Source organism: Trichoplusia ni, chromosome 1 (genome assembly GCF_003590095.1).
Source record: "Trichoplusia ni isolate ovarian cell line Hi5 chromosome 1, tn1, whole genome shotgun sequence".
NCBI lineage: Eukaryota > Metazoa > Arthropoda > Insecta > Lepidoptera > Noctuidae > Trichoplusia > Trichoplusia ni.
In genome coordinates this window covers 8852977-8873617 of record NC_039478.1, presented here as the reverse complement: position 1 = coordinate 8873617, position 20641 = coordinate 8852977, and the positions used below count along the sequence as shown (strand labels likewise).

General features: G+C 36.8%; 2 protein-coding genes across 3 annotated transcripts; both read left to right on the top strand.

Annotated features, from left to right (window-relative positions):
* The first annotated feature begins 7951 nt into the window (after positions 1-7951).
* Positions 7952-13792, top strand: LOC113500408 (luciferin 4-monooxygenase-like). The gene is made up of 10 exons (XM_026881163.1): positions 7952-8177; positions 8744-8930; positions 9395-9532; positions 10085-10259; positions 10800-10934; positions 11182-11310; positions 11940-12020; positions 12422-12565; positions 13005-13170; positions 13434-13792. The coding sequence occupies exons 1-10, from the start codon at positions 7952-7954 to the stop codon at positions 13559-13561; spliced, it is 1509 nt and encodes a 502-aa protein (XP_026736964.1). The 3' UTR covers positions 13562-13792.
* A 376-nt stretch (positions 13793-14168) lies between these two features.
* Positions 14169-20468, top strand: LOC113493414 (probable 4-coumarate--CoA ligase 2). 2 transcript variants are annotated; one of them, XM_026871391.1, is made up of 11 exons: positions 14169-14762; positions 15580-15787; positions 16382-16565; positions 16924-17067; positions 17771-17930; positions 18290-18424; positions 18799-18930; positions 19079-19159; positions 19290-19436; positions 19725-19890; positions 20322-20468. In XM_026871391.1, the coding sequence occupies exons 1-11, from the start codon at positions 14685-14687 to the stop codon at positions 20447-20449; spliced, it is 1563 nt and encodes a 520-aa protein (XP_026727192.1). In that variant the 5' UTR covers positions 14169-14684; the 3' UTR covers positions 20450-20468. The 2 variants fall into 2 exon arrangements, with proteins under 2 accessions (XP_026727192.1, XP_026727201.1); XM_026871400.1 differs by lacking the exon at positions 18290-18424.
* The last annotated feature ends 173 nt before the right edge of the window (positions 20469-20641 follow it).

The following is a 20641-nucleotide window of genomic DNA, read 5'->3' as shown; positions in this document are numbered from 1 at the left end:
TAAACCGACGGCAGCGTTAAAATATTAATTTCTTTAAAAGTTTCTCTTAATGACTCGCGCGGACCCATGCAGTAGACTGCTCTAACCGCACGTTTCTGTAATATGAAAACGGATTCAACATCGGCAGCTGCTCCCCACAGTAAAATTCCGTATGACATAATACTGTGGAAATAGGCGTGATAAACTAACTTAGCAGTGGGAACATCAGTAAGCTGTCTTATTCTTCGGACCGCAGCATGAGCCGAACTTAGTCTACGAGACAGTGCTGAGATGTGAGCACCCCACTGTAACTTATCGTCCAATGTTATTCCAAGAAAGACCGTTTCTTTAATAAAATCGAGTTTGTTGCCATCTAGCATTACATTTAAATCCGACTGAGACCGAGCCTTTTGGAGTGTGAATTTAAGGCATTTTGTTTTTGCCGCGTTCAGAAGTAGGTTATTCGTTGCAAACCAATCCGATAATACGTTAAGGCTATTATTCAAATTACTAACGTTTAGAGATTTTCTGTCAGTTTTAAAAATGAGAGAGGTATCATCCGCGAACAGAATCATGTCAGTCGAGTTGGCCATCATGAAAGGGAGGTCATTTATGTACGCTAAAAAAAGAAATGGGCCTAAGATCGAACCTTGGGGCACGCCCACTCTAACTAAGGACCCGGAAGATGTTGCGCCGTTTACGCCTACTTTTTGTTGCCTAGATGATAAATATGACAATACCAGTTGTAAGGATTGTCCTCGTAATCCATAGTACTTTAATTTAAGGATTAGAGTATTATGATCAACGCAGTCAAAAGCCTTGGAGAGGTCACAGAAAATTCCTATGGCGTCCTGTGACCCCTCCCAAGCTCCTAAAATATTAGACACTAACTTGGCCCCGGCGTCGGTCGTCGACTTTCCCTTGGTGAAACCAAATTGACGCTCATGGAAGATTCTATGCCTATCAAAATGTGACATCATTTGGTCGAGAACCATTCTCTCAAATATTTTACTAACAGCTGGAAGCACCGAAACTGGTCTATAATTAGATGGGTCATTCTTGCAACCAGATTTAAAAATAGGAATAACTTTACTGTGTTTCATTAAATCAGGAAAAGTGCCACTATCCACACAGTCGTTGAAAATTTTTGCAAGAATTGGGGCAATGGTGTCAATTATAGATTCTATTACTTTGACGGATATTCCCCATAAATCTTCTGTGGTCTTAACTTTAATTTTATTAAATGCTTTTTTAACAATAGAAGGTGATACATGAATAAAACTAAAATTTGGAATAATTCTATCTATGGACCTTTTAAGTAGCCACTCCGCTTTCAAGGGACTCGAGGGGAGTGATTTCGTTACCTCTATCGGGATGTTTGAAAAAAAGTCTTCGAAAGCGTTAGCTACTTCTATGTTATTGGCAATGCTTTTATTATTGATTTTTAATGAGAGATCTGTATCTCTTTGTTTAGTATTTCCAGTTTCAGAGTTGATAATCTTCCATACAGTTTTAATTTTGTTATCAGAATTGCCTATCCGTCTACTAATGAGACTTGACTTAGCCGCTAAACAAACCCTTTTGAAGATTTTTGAATAATCTCTGACATGCTTATGGAAACTCGGATTAATATTAAACGATTTTTCCTCATACAGACTGTACATCCTGTCTCTGCTGATTCTAATGCCTTTAGTAGCCCACTCATTAAATTTACTTTTGAAATTAATTTTAATGTTTTTTTGTGGACACGTTTTGTTAAATGACTTCACGATTATGTGAAACAATTTATCATAATCCTTATTTGGAACACCCGAAAATGAACAATTATTTTTAATACAATCTGCAACATCATTTTTGAACGAATTCAAAGCATTATTTTTAAGTGGTCTGAATTTAATTATTTTATTCAAAGGCAATTTATTTATAATTTTAATTGACACTACTTGTCCTAGATGGTCTGATCTTACACCGGGTAATAATCGAAATTGAGTAATATTACGGTTCGAAAAAACGTTATCTAAGCAAGTAGAGGAAGTTCCCGTTACCCTAGTGGGCTCATTAAAAATATGATTTAAATTAAATGAATTGAATAGAGACAAAAGCTTATTTCTATCAGAGGAGTCAGTCAAAATATCAACATTAAAATCTCCACAAACATGTATTTCTTTAATATTACGACACAACTTATTTAAAATTTCCTCCATAATGAAAATAAAAGACAGTAATTTGGATGCAGGAGGTCTGTATACACAAAGAATAATAAGGTTTTCTATCTCAGCACATGCTACCTCACATACGCGGTCAATAGAGAGAGAGATGATGTCTTGACGTTCCTTATATTTAAGGAAATCTTTACATAATATAAGAGACCCACCCCCCTCTGCTGAAAGTCTATTGAACGCGCTGGCAATCACAAAGTTGTTAACATTAAAATTCATCTTATTTGGCTTTAACCAAGTTTCACAAAAACAAAGAATATCTATTGAATACTTATCTACTAGAAGTTCAACATCTAGAATTTTGCCAGAAAAGCGGTTTATGTTTTGATGATAGAGCAGAATGCTATCAGAGTGCTTATCTATTGTCTGCGTTGTAAGTTTAAACAATCTAAATTGTTACTTGACAATAAATTACAACTTAACCTATTCTGTGTTATATTTTCTATAACAGAGTTAATATTATAAGCTATTAAGCTAGCAACAAAATATTTATATCTTCTAGGAAGATACATAGTACCTTGGGTTAATTGAAACCCATTAATAAACTTATTAGTGTCAAAAAACACTAATTTGTCACTATGACGACACGTTATTGTATTCAATGTACAATTTAAGTAGTGAACATAATTATTTTGTTCTTTACTGAATGTGTCTGCATATGGCAGAGCACACAACATTATCTTTCCTACATTTAAGCTTAATAAGGTGTCAATGCCATCAACTATGTCCCTCCTCTCCAAGCCTAAGCTACTACCAACTAATAAAACAATGTTTGTATTTTTGTTGAGAATCATGTTTTTAATTTTTGAAATAAGATTATTAAAGTGAGTGTTTGGGTAGCAAAGATTTGTGACATTGTGAGTGTTATTATATTTGAACAATGTTCCAAATCCCACTCCTAACTTATCAGAAACAACTATCCACCTGTGAGAGTGACCGTCACTCACATCTAAGGACTGAGCAACCACAGGTAAAGCCGGTGATGGAAGAGACTCCGGACATGCTGTATTATTAGCACAGCTGCATGAGAGATTTTTAGTCAATGATTCGTATCTCTCTGCATTGCATGTGACCAAGTCCATCAGTTCACTAGCCTCCACCATTCGTTCATTAAGCTGCTCCTGACAAAATACATACTTATCAAAGATTTCTTTCAACATATTTTCTTTAGACTGTAACTCACTATGTAACAGCTGAGTTTCTTTATCATACATTGCCCTACAATGTTCTAATTCACTGGTATATGATTTTAATTGAGTTACCAGGTGAATTTGCTTTTTATGATAGTTAATAATATTATGTTTAGAGTATTTTAGCTTTTTTAATGCCTTACGGGCTTTATTAATTGATTTATTACATTTAATGTACTTTTTTATCTTATTATGGCTTGTAAAGGATGGACACTGCCTGATTACATCTTCACCAGTGAGATCTATAGTTACTACAGGACAACAACCAGCTGAGGCCGAGCATCCAACTAACTCATCAAAAAGGCTCTGGGTGTTCGTGGACTGTTCACGGATCTGAAACTTTTCTGATAGTGATATTGAGTTGTGGGCCCTGCTAAGTTCATGCTCGAGTTCAGATATGCGGTTTAAAGCAACTTCGTGTGTTTCACTGCACTGTTGGTAAGAAGCTAAAACTTCATGCAGGTGTTGGTGGCGGTCAAGCAGGTCCACATGTTCAATATGAAGTTCAGCCAGTTCATTCTTGAGAGTGGTGTTTTTATCAATGATGATCTTGACCTCAACCTCACTATCGTCACGTTCCTGTAGCAACTGCCTACAGAGAGTTTTAGAAGACTCCAATTCCTTTAAGGTGGCTCTCAATTTGTCTTCCATGTCACGTGCTGCAGCTCTGCGGGTTAACATCCTTGATAATGCTTTAGTTATCTGAAACTTAAAAAAGTACAGCTAAATATCTAGACAGGGCTAAACCTATATATGTGTAAATGGTTGACTAGTAAAGATGTTTACAATTGAGTTGAAGATTGGAAAATTAGATAAAACAAAGGAGATCTAAAGTATTAAAGAAAATGAGAATATGAATTATGTAACTACAACAAAACGGTAATTGAATAGAATAGTAAATATATATACACATTAACAGAAATTATAATTTTAATTAGGAGGTAGGAAGGTGAAAGGATTAAAAATAATTTAGTACATAGACTTAAACACTAGGTTAGCTACGGATGAGTAAAGTACCCTTGTAAACAAGGTGTTTGTCAATTAATTTATGTAGTTTATGGTGTCTGGGGCAATTTATCAAGTCGTCGATTTTGCTTCCACAAGTTGTCAAACAAAATGAGACCGAAATGAGCCAGTGAGTAATGGACGTTGCTCATCCACAATGAGCTGTATTATGTGGTTGAGTGTTTTATGGTGTGAAAGGTGTAGTATAAACCATAAATACTTGGCGATACGTAAATTACTCCCTGTGACTTGAAACGTTTCAAACTTTTCGGTGACCGTTGACAGCTGATTCTGTCGCGACAAACTTTTACAACTAAAGATTAACCAGAACACTGTGAAACACTAGACACTTAACTTATATACTAAATTTAAGGTAACCAAGCACAATTATCGCAGGATTTAACATTAAAAATTAAATAAATCTATTTTCTAAAATTTAAATTACAAGAACACAATTTTTGACAACTAGTCGGCATATTTTTGGCTATACAGCTAATTCGTCATCTTTTTACCACGATATTCGTGTTGAAATATTTATGGTAGTGGATACTAGTAAAATCACTTGCTAGTAAAAAGCGTACTGGTAAGTGACGTCACACGAGATTTTAAATAACTGTATCCCCTTATTTTTTTGTTTACGTGTTGAAAGGAAAAATACGTATCCAATATTTTTTGGAAATCTATCTGAAGGACTAAACATTTTTTTTGTTATATACCCTTACTTTTTGTATAAAACCCTTACTTGACCGTTCTTAATACACTTGTGAATTAGACGACACTTCACTTATTTCATTTTGTTGTATTTTAAATAAAATATTATATTGAAAAGACATAGTTTCTGCGAACATTTTCATGTACAACGAAGTTATTGCAAACAATACGTGTATTTTGATAGTAACTGTCGTGAGAATGATTCATTATTAAATGATGTAACGGTTTACTCACGCGTATTTATCGGGTGTGCCCGCCGCGTCTGCTCATGATTAAAAACTCCGATTGGGTCCGAAACTATTCGGGCTACCCCGATAAATACGCATGAGTAAACCGTTACATCATTTAATAATACGTGTATTATTATAGTAAATTAGTTATACAAACATTAAAGTACGCGTTATCATAAACAATTAACATCAACAGGTATCTAACAAACGGTAAAAGAAAGTTGTTCCATAAAAGTATGTTAATATATGTAAAATTATGTCAATACATATTCATATTATTATGGAAGCAAGTTATTTGCTACGTTCCTGATGCTCCAAATAATTTGCAAGCTATTGATAAATTCTGGATTTGCCCGCGTGGACCTTATTTTCATGGTTTACTGCATCTTGTTGCTTCTGACCGACTTTTAAAAGGTGGAGCTTCTCAATTCATCTGATATTTCCTTTCTGTGATTACCCTTGATAAGTTACTATAATAGGTATAGTATCTTTCATAAGCGAATTATAATTAATTTTAAAATAATTGTAGGGTATACACATGCACCTTTTTGGGTTTGCCCGACTATTTCCAGACCTGAAGGATTACGGACTCCTTGGACCCTAAAATATGCTGATCCTGATAAATATGCGTGAGTAAACTTATTAAATAAAACATTATCAATCTTTTTGCTTACCACACAATGAGAGACAGCGGATGGACGGCACCAGCGTGGAGGATGCCACCTAGGAAGTGCTGGATAATCTACTAAAGTGTACTTACCACGCGGACTTCCATTTCGACCAGGACTTTACCCAGAAGTGGGGCATAGTAGGCTAAAATAAAAATAAACTAATCAAAAATTATTCCTGCGATAGACATTGCCGCACCAGGATCTGGTGATGAAATAAGGCTGTAGGCAATGGAAAAAGAACCCCACATGGCTTCCAGTCTCGGGTCTAGAACTCTAGTGGACCAAAAGAGTGGTTGTAGTTCTCTTTGATTCCTCCAACAACAATGAGATTTTCGCGAACGAAAAGACAAACAATCCTTTTTTTGAAAGATACTTTTGTTGATTTAAATTAATAATTAATGACATGTAATAGTTTCACTGTAAAATTATTTAAAATTGTAATTAGTAAGCCGTGCTAATTAAATAAATTTACATAATTGTTGATATAATTTTATTGAAACAGAAATTTATAAATAATTAAAAAGTCAACTAATATGATGCTTTAATCTAGAAATATATTGGATGTGCGAGATAGTGTTAAGTGTAATTAATTCCGTTTAATTTATTTTTCAAATATTAATATTTTAATTAAATAATATAAGTGCTCAATTGTAAAATGTCTGAGTGCCGAAATGATCATCATTTGGGACATTTGCTGATTAAAAAGTTGAGAGAACGACCGGACGCTATTTGCCAGGTAAATTTTAACGGTCATCGTCGGCTTAGCCTAGGAATCATGGATAAGCCGAGAAGTACCCATTCCGTTGTAACTGTGATATGAGAGCTGTTTTAACAATATGGTATTTAAAGAAACTGAACAGAACTGTCTAGTCGATCAGATAGATTTCCAAAAAATATTGTACAGGCAGTTTTTCTTTTATCTCATAAAAAAAACTGAAGGCGATACAGTGATTTAAAATCTCGTGTGACGTCACTTACTAGTAGAGGCTTTTCTTTGCAAGTGATTTAGACCCCATTACCTTAAGTGCTTTTTATCTTCCTTATTTATTTATTTAGGATTTTTGTACACAAACAAATGAAAGTAGCAATATAATTAAAGAGGTGTACAACGGTTGCTTTTTAAAGATGATAAAATATAAAATACGTATTAAATATATTTAGGAAATCATTCTTAGATTTAGTCATAATTCAAAACTAGTGAAAGTCTCGTCACTGGACGAAAATAATTTAATCCCAGTACATTTAAAGTAATTGACTGCCCTGTTGGTCTAGCGGTTAGTAGCCCCGAGTGCTATACCGGAGGTCGTCGGTTTGATTCCCACCCAGAACAAATGTATTTGTGATAAGCATGATCATTAAATTTATTCTATTTCTCGGTGGTATTTGTTTATTTTTGTGTGTAGGTATTTGTCTATTATCTGTAGTACAAGTCTTGCTTAGTTTGAGACTAAGTAGATGACTTCGTGTGAAAGTTGTTGAAAATACAGGGTTATTTTTGAACGATAAGCCAATTTTTTCGCATAATTTTGAATCGATAGAAAGATCTACACGAAGAAACAAAGTACTTATAGTGTACGTTCTAAAGTCGTACCACGCCTTGAATAAAAGTTATAGCAGTGAGATACAGATCTAACGTAAAGCGGTATACTACCTCAACCAAAGGTATTATAATGTTTTGAGGATGTCTAACTGCACGTCTACAGCCTACAGTCGACTTAAACTCTGAGCTTATTGTAACATTGACCAGGCGGAAGTTACTTTGTCAAATTACTTACTCATGTAAAGAACTTTTTTCTTTTTGTAAAAAACGTCTTCCACGCCAGACTCAGGACAAGCATTCGTGGATCACATAAACGTTTGTCCTACGCTGGGATCGAACCCACGACACGTCGTTCACATAGGGTTTTGTCTGGGTGACCTCAACCACCCAGCTCTCAGAACTCCGGATGTTGGCTGGTTTTCAGATAAACGCGGCTATAAGTAAGTCAGAGACGAACGCGTCGGTGTTGTCGCGCGCGGTGCGGCTGGCGCGCTGCCTGCGCCGGCTGGGCGCGCAGCCCGGAGACCTGCTGGCGCTGCACGGCCGCAACCACCTCGACCTGCTCATACCCTTCTACGCTGCACTCTTCAATGGCTTGACTGTGTGCGGAGTGGACCCGGCGTACGATTATGGTAATTGAGGTTTTTGTAAAGGTGTTCGGAAGGCACGTTAAATTGTGAGTCCCGGCTGTTATTCATACATCTGACAGTCGTTAACGGAAGTCAGAAGCTTTGATGTCAAACAACCAGTCTAACTATGGGGTATCGTGTTGCCCAGGTAAATGGTTTGAGGAGGTCAGATAGGATAGGCTGAAACCGGTTAGTCTGGAAGCTGACTCCAACAAAATTGGGAAAAGACTAAGCCGATGATGATGTTGAAGTCTGGCTATTAAACCTGCGAGGTTTTTGCTGGCATTCAGTTACAGTTGTTTGATACTCCTCCATAATGCAACACACAGTTATGAAGACGCGCAATTTTTTTATAAGGCGAATACGGAGCGATAACCTTACACATTACCTGAATCTTAACTTAGTGTGACACTTACTGACTGAACTTAACCGTACTACATCATCCGTATTTTGGTGTCAATATTTGCAGATCCTTTATGCAGATGTAAACGCAACCTTTTTGCATCAAAGCCTTCCTGTAATATGCACAACGGCATGAGAAAAATAAATTAAGTTCTAAACATTTTCAGATGAAATACACTACACAATGATGATATCGAAGCCCGACATTGCGTTCAGCGATTCTGAGTTACTCCATGAAGCGATCACGAAGTTGGATCTGGACACCAAAATCATCACCTTCAAGGATGGCGAGCAGTCCATGAAGAGATTCATGGAAGAATATGATGACGGCAATCAGTCCGATGCTGAATTTCAGTAAGCCCTCTAATTATTTTTCCATTTTTTGAGTATATTTTGCATGTTGTATTTGTATTTCAAGGATCAAACAGCGGTTTTAATACATTCTGTATTGAACATCGTGTTGTTGCAAAAAGTGAACAACTTTTACCAAGAAGAGCTTTTTGTTTATGTAATAGGGGAGAAAATGCCGGGGTAGTGTAAATCGGATTCTACAAATAAGCTAAGGAGAGAAGAGATCCCCATCGAACCGTTGCTTAACGAATAAACGATTTTCGTTATTTTAAATGTAACTTTTTTGTCAACTATCTATCACGGTTCATGACTTCATGAGATCAGACTGGTAACAGGTGGACATATATCGGAGCTTCAGCGTCTTTATCCTTCTGGTATGGACAGCTAAAAAATATCGACCATTTTCCAGATTGGTTAGTTTTCTATATGGAAAGGTTTATTTAAACATACAATTTTCCTTCAAACAGGGTAACGGAGTATGACGTAGACAAAATTCCTCTGTGGCTGACCACCACCAGTGGATCCACCGGCTACCCCAAGCTGACGATACAACCACATCGGCTTTGGATGAAGAGGATAGTCGAGAATCGATTTGATCCTACAAGGTACAGATAGTTCAAGTCATCTGTGCGCGAGGCGCCAAGTGTCCGTGAGATTTACAGTGCTAGTTTAGCTTGAAGGTTTAATTTATGCACTAGTGGTACTTAAATAAAAGTTTTGCTAGTTTTCAAAATGGCGCCGTGCGCAAAGATGAGTTAAATGTTTAATGTTACTTTAAGATCAATGTTTAACATTATTGGAAATCTCTCAGATAGCACTCATTATCTGACGATAGGATGTAGTTGGGAAAACGGTTACGATCATTAGTTTTCACGTTTTCCCAATTACATAATAATACGTAAATACAACTATTACCAGTGTTTTACAAGAAGTACTACTTTCTCACGCGCGTATGCGCACCCTTTGCTTTTATAAGTGCTATCATCGTGCCTGTACTATTTACTTATTACGAAAGTACATGTCAAAACATACATATAATTCAGTAAAATGTCCAACAAATCTAACTACACAATTAGTCTGTTGCATAATATTACACTTTCTATTTTGAATACACTGATTCTAAAGGGTAATTTCAGTCTAAACAAGTCTTTATACAGGTCCTTGTCCTGGTACAGGTCCGATGAGAACAGGATGGGTGTCTGCCTGACGCCAGTGCAGTGGATCTCAGCGTACCACGCCGTGATAGGCATGCCGCTGTTCCATTACACCATCCTCAGGTCTTCCGATTTAATCTCAGTTGAAATGGTCATCGATATTATTAATAAATACAAGGTATGTGATTTTAAATTAAGATATGATGTAATGTGAGTGATAAGTGTGAAGAGTGATGAACTGTGCATGATGGCCGGCAGAATGGAGCAGCCGAAGATAGATCTCTAGGGTGTGCAATTGGCGAGGCCTATGTCCAGCAGTGGACGAATATGGGCTGTTGATAATGATCCAACATTAAACTGCAGCTAAACAAACTAATTTAACCTTTACGAGATATAAATTTCTATTGTACGTGTGTTTGTCACTGAACTCCTCCTAAATGACTGCACCGAATTTGAAGTTATTTTTGTGTGCGTTTGGATGTTGTCAAACATTTCTTTTTTATAAGGAAAACTAGTTTTTAATTTAGTTTCTCTGGTAGGGTTGTAATAAGGCCAAAAAAACGGGCTCTATGAAAATCTTAACTGTCTCACATTCTTGAGATGAACAGTAGACAGACATCGGAGCCTTATTAAGTTTTGTTGTATCTTTTCAGAGAGTAAACAAAAAAAAACCAGAAAGCTATTGAAGTGAACTCTAACTTCCTTTCATTTCTTGCAGCCAGTACGTGGAGTGTTCGTACCGTATTTAATAAACGCCATTTTGAATCACGAGCGACATTGTGACTTCACTTGCTTCGACAGCATCGGTCTCGGAGGAATGAAAGTGAGCCATGAGATCATCACTCAATTGAGGGTATGTACGAAAAAAAAAAATACTTATACTAAATTAAAAGAGAGAGAAATATTAATCGTAGCTTAGCTATAACTGCATGATTCTCCTCTTCACTCTCACTCTTCCCCAGGCTCTAGACAATATATGTGCCAATTTCATTGCAATCGGTTCAGTAGTTTTGGCGTGAAAGCGAGATAGATGAACAGAGATACTTTCGCATTTATTAATATGGGTTTGCATGAGACATTTGAACTTGTTTACGTCACAGCAAAGGATACGCAGCGACGCTGAGGCCCTGAATCTGTACGGAGCCACGGAGCCTTTAGGATTAATCAGTATAGCAGACCACAATACACCTCGAAACAGTATTGGAAAACCTTTACTTCATGAATTCAAGGTAACACAAGTTTTAATCGTTTTTATTTATAATCCTATCCACATTAGCAAATTATTAGAAAAAAAGGTGGTATATAATTAAATGATGTAACGGTTTACTCGCGCGTATTTATCGGGGGTGCCCGACTAGTTTCGGACCCAACCGGAGTCCTTAATCATGAGCAGACGCGGCAGGATCGCGAGTCGAACTGATGATTGATGAGTTCGCCGCGATCCTTAATCGTCTACATCATTTAATAATAAATCAGTCTCACGATAGTTATAATAAAAAAAAATGGTGGTATACAATCGACATTACTATTAAGTTATAACAGCAATTTTATTATTTTAGCTACTGAGCTAAAGTTAATGACATTCTTACGGAAACAAATGACAGCTATTACACGTTAAACGGTCAGCTGATAATCGCTATTTACAAAGCGGAAAAACTATAACGGGGAGTAATATACGGGAAGCATGCCCAGAAAGTTGGGGCATTTATTGTTATTAAGACTTTTTTTTTTCAAAAAGCAACACAGCCTTTTGATCTCGTGTGGAGGCGACTAAGCGCTTTGCGCGTTCTTTGTCGTCAACTGCAGTACTCCAACTGTGAGCGCATTTGTACCTCACAACCCAGTATGCTATTTTCAGATAGTCGATCTTGAGTCAAGGGCAGAAATCACGGAGCCGCATAAAGAAGGAGAGTTGCTGTTGAAAGGCCCGATGTGCGCAGTGAGTATGTTCACACATCCTAAATATTATTCCAGCAAATATGTGCAGGAACAAAAATATGTGATCCACGAATGCTTGTTCTGAGTCTAGGTGTCTTTGTGTTTGTGACTCGAATGTTTGTGAAATCCCTCGCGACACAAGGATTAAATTCCTAACTAATTCCTACTAGTCATTATTTGAAAAATAAAGGAAGGAAAAAAAATATAAACGTAGAAACAACTGATCCATTTATCCGTGTTCATTCTGGACAAAAATAGGAACTCGGGTTTGTTAGAGTTAATAAGAGTCTGACACTCCCGCTCTACCCAAAATGGAAGGAGAAAACTACCATTTGATGATCCCCAACCGGGAAAAAAGGTGATATATTAATAAGCAGTACTTATTCCTCAAAACCTTCGCAGGGCTACTACAACAACCCAGAACAAACCGCTGCGGCCTTCAAAGACGGCTGGTACAAAACAGGAGACCTCTTCTACAGGGATGAAGACAATTATTACTACTATGTAGAGCGCATTGGACAGCTTATGAAGGTCAAGAGTTACTTGGTAAGTTAATTCCGATGTCATGAGTCTAATTTTATAAAATCGAATTACATAAATTAACCTTATATTGATAACTCTTTGTCTAGTTACTAAAAATCTTCATATATATACATTCTTATAGGTCATACTCAGAACCTCCTTTTTTTTATTCGGCTAAAGCATTAAAACCTTCTCCTGATTGTAACAAATACTTATTAAAACTGAAAACCGCATACAAATTGGTGAAGCATGCGGTTTTCACGTTGCGTTTTTGAGGTCCTTTTTTTGATGTCGCTTTAAAAGAAGATCTCTAATTTTGAGTTTGGATTAAAGGAACTTAATCCAACGTCATCAAAACTTTCAATACAAAGATTTGTTAAGTGTGAGTCGAACTCGCGATACAGCGGGTTCCGTACAAGTAGGCAAATTTGTGTCTTTTTATTTGTTAATATCATAATTCAAGGTGTCCCCGTGGGAGTTGATAGAAGTGCTTGAGGAGCACCCGGGAGTAGCAGAGGCCTGCGTGATTGGAATACCGAGCCAAGGGTACGCAGACCTGCCCGTCGCGTGCGTGGTGCGGAGACCTGGTCATCACGTCACCGCGCAAGAGATCAAGGACTTTGTAGTCAGTAAGTAAAGGAGTCTTGAGCAAGGGGTCACAGGAAATTGTATCTTAAAGCTTCGGGCTAAACAGTTAATTTGGAATGAATGTGGACTTTTTTACTTGAGATTATAGTGTTTTAAAAGGTGATAGAAGTAGTTCCACCGAGAAAAAGGCTTTTAAACCTTCACTATTCGTTACTTTTTGGCACAGAATCTCTGTCTGTCATCATGAAAAATTAAGAAGACTTTCAGTATATCAGTCTTCAATTTTATTATTCTTTCTTTCCAGATAAAGTCAAACCGCATCAATATCTGAGAGGCGGGGTCGTGTTTATGGAGAAATTGCCAAGAACCTCCACAGGAAAATTTGCGATAGCTAAATTGCGTCAAATGGTATTAACTGCTCATCGAGAATAAATATCAGGAAAAGACAAGACGCTCGTATTTATTTATTCATTATTTTATGAATATGGAAGCTCAAATTAGGCATATAAGTTAGCAAAGGCGAAAATAATCAAGATAAAACGACAGACCAGAAGAAAACAGTTCGCCGAAATGTAACTAAGATGAATGATCCAAAACTAGCTTTTGTTTTTAGACCATGTGTTCATTTTCTCCATAATAAAGAGATAGATTATTTAATTTGCAGATATGTTTTGCTAGTTACCTTTTAGTTTACCTAAACGATACCTAATTACTATTTAAATTTCAAACAATATTAATTAAACAAAAATTATATAGCAATGGAAAATAAAAACTCTACTATTTACAAAGCGTCAATAAGACATGTAGAGTAAGTGGTATAGGTCACCATAACCACACCGAACAAGCATTTGTGTGATCTAGAATAGCTTGTTTAAAGTTTTTCTAAAAAAACCTGAATCACAGATTGCCCCATGGCCCCATGCCCTCATTTTTTTACTATTTCTGATTAATTTCGTTGCGAGTTCCAAGGCAGTTAATTGTTCCCCCTAGGACACACCGAACTTAAGTGTTTCGGTGGTTTTCGCTGGTTTCATTGTAGATCCTGGCTTACAGGAGTTGCAATGACGGGTATGTGTGGCCGGCATTTGAAAAAAAAGGTTGCCTCATGGCCCGCCTGAGCCCTTGCGAAGACCTGCTCAGTGATCAGCCTCCCACGATACTAACCCTTAGGCAATAACTTAAAATGGCAATGTATAAGATTAGATAAATAAATCTTCCCAGTTCCTATACATACTTATGATCCTTTTAAACAGAACCACTGACGAATTCACAGAGAAATATCACAATTCGTCAATTCATGCTTCACAATCTTCACATGCACCTTCCGCCTTAATTATGTTTTATTATATTATTAAACGTGTAACGGCAAGGTCACTCCAAAACACGTCTAATCATTTGAGCCGACCCCACTAGTTTTGGGTGACCAAACCTGACGCACTACTTTGATTGCATAAAATATTTAATCTAAACCGGCTCACAGCGATTATTTCGGATCTAATATGTAGTAGAGTTGTGATACAGTTGTTTCGTTAATGTGTCGTCTATTGTTTTCGAGATGACGTGTCAAAATAATTACCATTTAGGACACATGCTCTTGGATCACATGAGGAGTCGACCAGATGCGATTTGTCAGGTATTTTCTATGTCGATTATTATAGCCGACGTTTTAAATTGCTGTTGCTGGATGCACTAACAAGGCTTAAGATTCTGATTATGTTTTTGTTCTTCTTTCAAACTGTTGTGGAATCTTCCAATACCTACATTTGTTAATTAGGTTTATGGGTAGGTGTGTAATAAAGAGGTTTAATCAAACTGTGCTTCAAAGACAGTAATTTGGACTTTGACCGTAATGAAATAGAGTTCATTCTCGATTGTATTGAAAAACTGCTTGCTTTGTTTAATGGTTTTTCAAGCTACCTAAAACTAATAAATGTCACAGATTCCAGTTAAACTAACTATTATATTATATTATTAATTGGCACAACTTATAAACTAACATTTAAACAATTTTACAAGTAATAATTTTAAATTGATGAAATAAATTAAAAATTAAAGCTGTAGACGAAAAGCGGATAAAGTCTTATTAAATCTCATAGACCAAAATCCAGTCTGCAAAGTCAGACTAAAACGTGACTTATTGTGGTATATAAGGAAAACATAATTCATAAAATTATATCTATCTTATTTTAGATGAATATTACCAAAGTAGTGACTTTGCACCTTTTGTGTTAAAAACTAAGTGTTTGTGTTTAAGTGAGTACTTCAAACGGATCAGATAAAAGCTATATTTCAAACAATCACAAGAAGAAATGTGATTGCTGTAATTATAGATTTCAGGTTTTCCATGAAATATTGAAATTTATTGGGTAGTAAATAATCTTAACAATACCTATTCTTGGTTGAATTGAGTTTTGAATATTTTAACTTTGTTAAACTTGCTTATATTATAGATAGACGCGGCTACAGGCAAGTCGGAGACGAACGCGTCGGTGTTGTCGCGCGCGGTGCGGCTGGCGCGCTGCCTGCGCCGACTGGGGGCGCAGCCCGGAGACCTGCTGGCGCTGCACGGCCGCAACCACCTCGACCTGCTCATACCCTTCTACGCGGCACTCTTCAATGGCCTGACAGTATTTGGTGTAGACCCGACCTACAAATTCGGCGAGTAATACACAGATAGTGCTTGTTTAAAGAATAGTCTGGTTCTTGCAGGTGAAGCCTTCAGCCCGCATTAACATTTCAATTTCGGTTTTGTTCCAGGGCTTTCTTTCGGCTTCATATGAAAACCATTTTAGACTCCTGTACTTTTTTGGTGCGCAATAATGAACATGCTATTCTATTTTATATTGAGCAATAACCCATTTCCTGTTCCATACTTTGACGGGCCTGTTGGTCTAGTGGTTAGTGACATTGACTGCTATACCGGAGGTCGTGGGTTCGATTCCCGCCCAGGACAAATGTTGTGTGATGAGCATGATCATTTGTTCTGGTGTCTGGGTGTAATTTATCTATAATATGTATGTATTTAGAAATATATAAGTAAGTTTATCAGTTGTCTCGTTACCATAACACAAGCTCTGCTTAGCTTGGGATCAGATAACCGTGTGTGAGCTGTCCCAGGATATATTATATTATATTATATTATACTATAATGGGTGCCTTGCTTTTAAACAATAAGAATTTCAAATTGTCTAGCCTTTCCATACCCAAACATTTTTACTTTACGTAACTCAAAATAAATTTCTGATATTACAGAAGAAATAAAAAATGCATTCAGATTGACGACGCCTAAGGTAGCATTTTGCCAGTGCGAGCATGTACTAGATGCAGTCACTGAACTGGGTCTGGATACGAAGGTCGTGACCTTCAGCGAAGGGGCGCTGTCCATGCAGAACTTTATCAGGGAGTACGATGACAACGGATCTGAGAAGGATTTTCGGTAAGTATCTTGTGTTATTAAATGATGCAACTGTTTACTCACGCGCATAAGGGTCTATCGGGATCGCCCGACTAATTTCGGACCCAACCGGAGTCGAACATTTAGTAATGAGTCACCCTCATGAAATTGGCGATCCGTTGTGTTTAGCGTTGCTATAGGGATTGATGAATTAAATTGAGTTTATTTATAGAACATATCCATAAAAGCAGTTTAGATTTGTATCTAATTGATGGTTACAAGAATATGAGAGTATACTCATTCACTTAGAGTTGGATGATCATGCCATTAGTTTCTATCCAAAAACCTACATACTTATGCTTGGTAAAATACTAAGATTAATTTTAAATCGTCATTCCAGGCCAGCAGAATTCGACGTGAATAAGATCTACGTATGTTTGATCACAACAAGCGGGACGACGGGTGCACCAAAACTGACTGCTCATAAACAAAAGTTCTGGATCGAAAAGCTGCAACGACTTAGGCCCATGGTCGTTAAAGACGAGTAAGAATTTTAGAAGTAATTTATCTCTCCCATTAAGGAGGAACTTTTAACGAGGACCGATAGCTTAAAATTGTAGTTTTCATAGACTGGATGAGGAAAGTGGAGGACCGTGTGTTGGTGTGAATTTTGGGTGAGGCAGCTGAACTGATTGATTGATTGATTGACTTACCTGCTGGCTAACATTTTTTATTCGATAAAAACAATTTTCACAAAAAAAAACCGACTTCAAATTAGTTTCAGTATTGCGTTTTTTGTAAAACTTTGTAAGTGCCCTTGAACATTATTTTTTTAAGAAATAGTTTTTATAACCTTTGTAGTGAGTACAAGCGTGATAATATGTTGTGTGATGGCGTAAACAATGCTTAGATATGCTATAGCAACAATTGCGGTTAATCTGCTGTTATTTATTGAAGAGTTCCCCCGATTTCTACAAGATCCCATCATCAGATATTGAAATGGTGATAATGGGACCACACGGGAAGCACAAGCTTTCAAATAAAAAAAGAATCATGAAAATCGGTTCACCCAATCGCTAGTTACGAGGTAACAAACATAAAAAAAAAACCGTCAAATTGAGAACCTCCTCCTTTTTTTGAAGTCGGTTAAAAAGGAAATAGGCTGAACACATTAAAGCTTACATTGAAATGTTCAATAAGACCAATAAACTGCTAAGTCTACTTAAAAACCTACTTACTTTTTTCAGAAATGCCAGGGAAAACCGGCCAGCATTGAGCCTGAATCCTGTGCAATGGATATCAGCCTTCTACAATGCTATTAGCATGCCGCTGTTCAACGTGTGCATTATCAAGACCTCTCTTTACCCCACAGCGGACCATATCATCGACATCATTAATGAATATCGGGTACTGTGTGAATGTTTTTGGTTTTAAAAGTCAGTTTGGGCTCAAATTACTTCAATTCGCACTCAACTTAAGTACCTTAGCTCTGCACCCGATGATTTCAATAAGCATTTGCTTACTTCAGTCGCATTGCTGACTTCATTTTGCAGCTACTGCTATTATTTATTATTCACATTGTCTGATTGCTGACAGTTTAGGTTTGTTGCACATGCTGACATTAATTTGCAATGCTGCTGAATTTAGTTTTCTTTCAACTGACTTTAGTTTTCACCTACTTACTTACCAACATTTCGAGTGTCATGCTTTAAGAGAGTTGCGAGAAGCAAAATTTCGTAAATTATTTTAACTTTGGTATTTTATAGCCAGTCCAAGGAATATTCTGTCCAAACATGATGACTTCGATATTGAAATCTGAAAAGACGTGCGACTTGACTTGCTTTGATATGATTGGAGTTAGTGGAATGAAAGTCCATAAGGGTATCATTAGCGAATTAAGGGTATGTACGTTTAACTTAATCCATGATTTTTTTACTCTTCTACAGTGCGATTGCAATGTCAGAAACTTTAAAGACGTATGCAAGAATCAGTGCGTTAATTAGCTAGGAGGCGATAACGATGATGACGATAACTTCCCAAGGCAAAAGCTTCAGCTTAGCTTAGGGACCACTGTCGATGAATTTAAAGTACTTAGTGAAAATTAAATTTATTCTTATTCTTATCACTCAAAACTCCACTCAAAAAAGACGGCCTACCTAGGGGCGACATTTTGATCTTGAATACAGCTGTTACAATTTTGGAAATGCTAAATTCAAATGTTAATTGCCTTAGCAGCAGTACACCAAAATGTTTAAATGATTTGCACGTCTTTCAGAAACGTACACGTAAAGATGCCTGTGCAGTGGAGCTGTACGCACTAACTGAAACTTTGGGCGAAGTCTTTTCACTGAACCTGGATGGTCCTATCGGGAGCGCCGGGAAACCTAACTCAGTACATCAACTTAAGGTACTTAACTTAAGGTACATTTCAAGAAGAATAAAGATACTCTAAACACTTTTCCGAATGACAGCCAAAAGAGTTTATCTCCTGTATTTTTTTTTCTATATGCCTTTTCTTCAATCCACTTAATTGTAAACATTAATTTGAATTACAGCTGGTGGACCCGGACACCGAGGTTGAAATAACGGAGCCAAATACACCGGGACACTTATTGATAAAAGGACCCTTATTTGTTGTAAGTAAAAGTCCTTTTCGTTGACATGCTGTTGCCCATCCAAAGGAGACTTCTAATTTTAAGTTCTTTGAGAAAAAGCAATAGATTTCTGAGCTTAACCTGATAGATTTATGAACTTTATTATTTACAGGAGTACTACAAAAACCCTGAGCAGACCGCGGCAGCGTTTACAAGCGACGGCTGGTACAAATCAGGAGACTTGTTCTATAGAGACAAAGATAATAACTACTTCTTTGTTGAACGAATCGGAATGCTCATCAGATATAGGAACCATTTTGTAAGTATGTGACTACCGGTCTACATATTATACCACTAGAGCGGGTGTATAATTCTTTTAATGTCTATAGGAAATCTAGATTTTGTAAACAGTGTCAGCTGAATGGATGATGTGTAGCTTCGCAAAACGTAGCATATGTCCTTTTTGGACCTTCAGCTAAGTTACCTACGAACCGAATTTTACCTAAATTGGTTTAAGGATTTAACCATAAAACCGTAACATACAGATGAAACTATTTTCAAAAACTAGTTTCCGAACATAATTTCCTTTTAAAATTCAATAACACAGATAGTACCAGTGGAACTCGTGGAGGTCATCAGACAACACCCTGGCGTACTTGACGTGAGTGTGACGTACGTGACTCATCGATTCGATGGAGAACACCCTGTAGCGTGCGTCGTGCGACGACCGGGATATGACGTTACAGCACACGAAATTAAAGAACTTGTTGCGAGTAAGTTAATATTACTTTAATAACTTTAAATAATTTGTTTGATTATTTAAAGCAATATCCGTCAAAAATAAACAAACAAATTATTCTTAGTAAGGTTAAGGCTTTGTGTAGTTCAGACTATTAGCTACTTAGGTTGATTTAAATAATTAACGTTAAGTTAAAGTTCGAACGTTTGTTCTAGTTCAACCCAGAACAGAACACTAATCATTTTTGAACTGGAATGGTCTCAACATACTACCTTGTGAAAGTCCCTCTATGAATATGGATATATCTTTGTCATAATCATGTTGTATTGCCAAACATTATTTTTTTACGCAATTTCACAACTTTTGCACACAATTAAAAAAATTGTACGCATGTTCTACATACCACATAGGTAAACTATTAGTGATTGACAGTATCTAAAGCTGACGTAAATATTTCTTTTCCAGATAAGCTGTCTTATCACAAACGATTAAGAGGAGGCGTCATATTTATGAATAGACTTCCGAGAACATCGACGGGGAAGGAAGCTCGCGCGAAACTACAACAAATTGCAAGGGTTGGCCATAGAGAATAAACACTTTGTTAATTTTTTCATCTTTTATTTTTTTCGAGTCTTGAGGCCCAGTTCCGTCCAATGGGAAAATTACCAGCTTCGTCTGTTTTTAATCCCAAGTGTTTACCTCTCACGAATAATTGAACTTAGACTGTGGAATCTGTGTGCAATTAGCACCGGGGTTCCTAAACAAATTTACCGAATGTGATGATT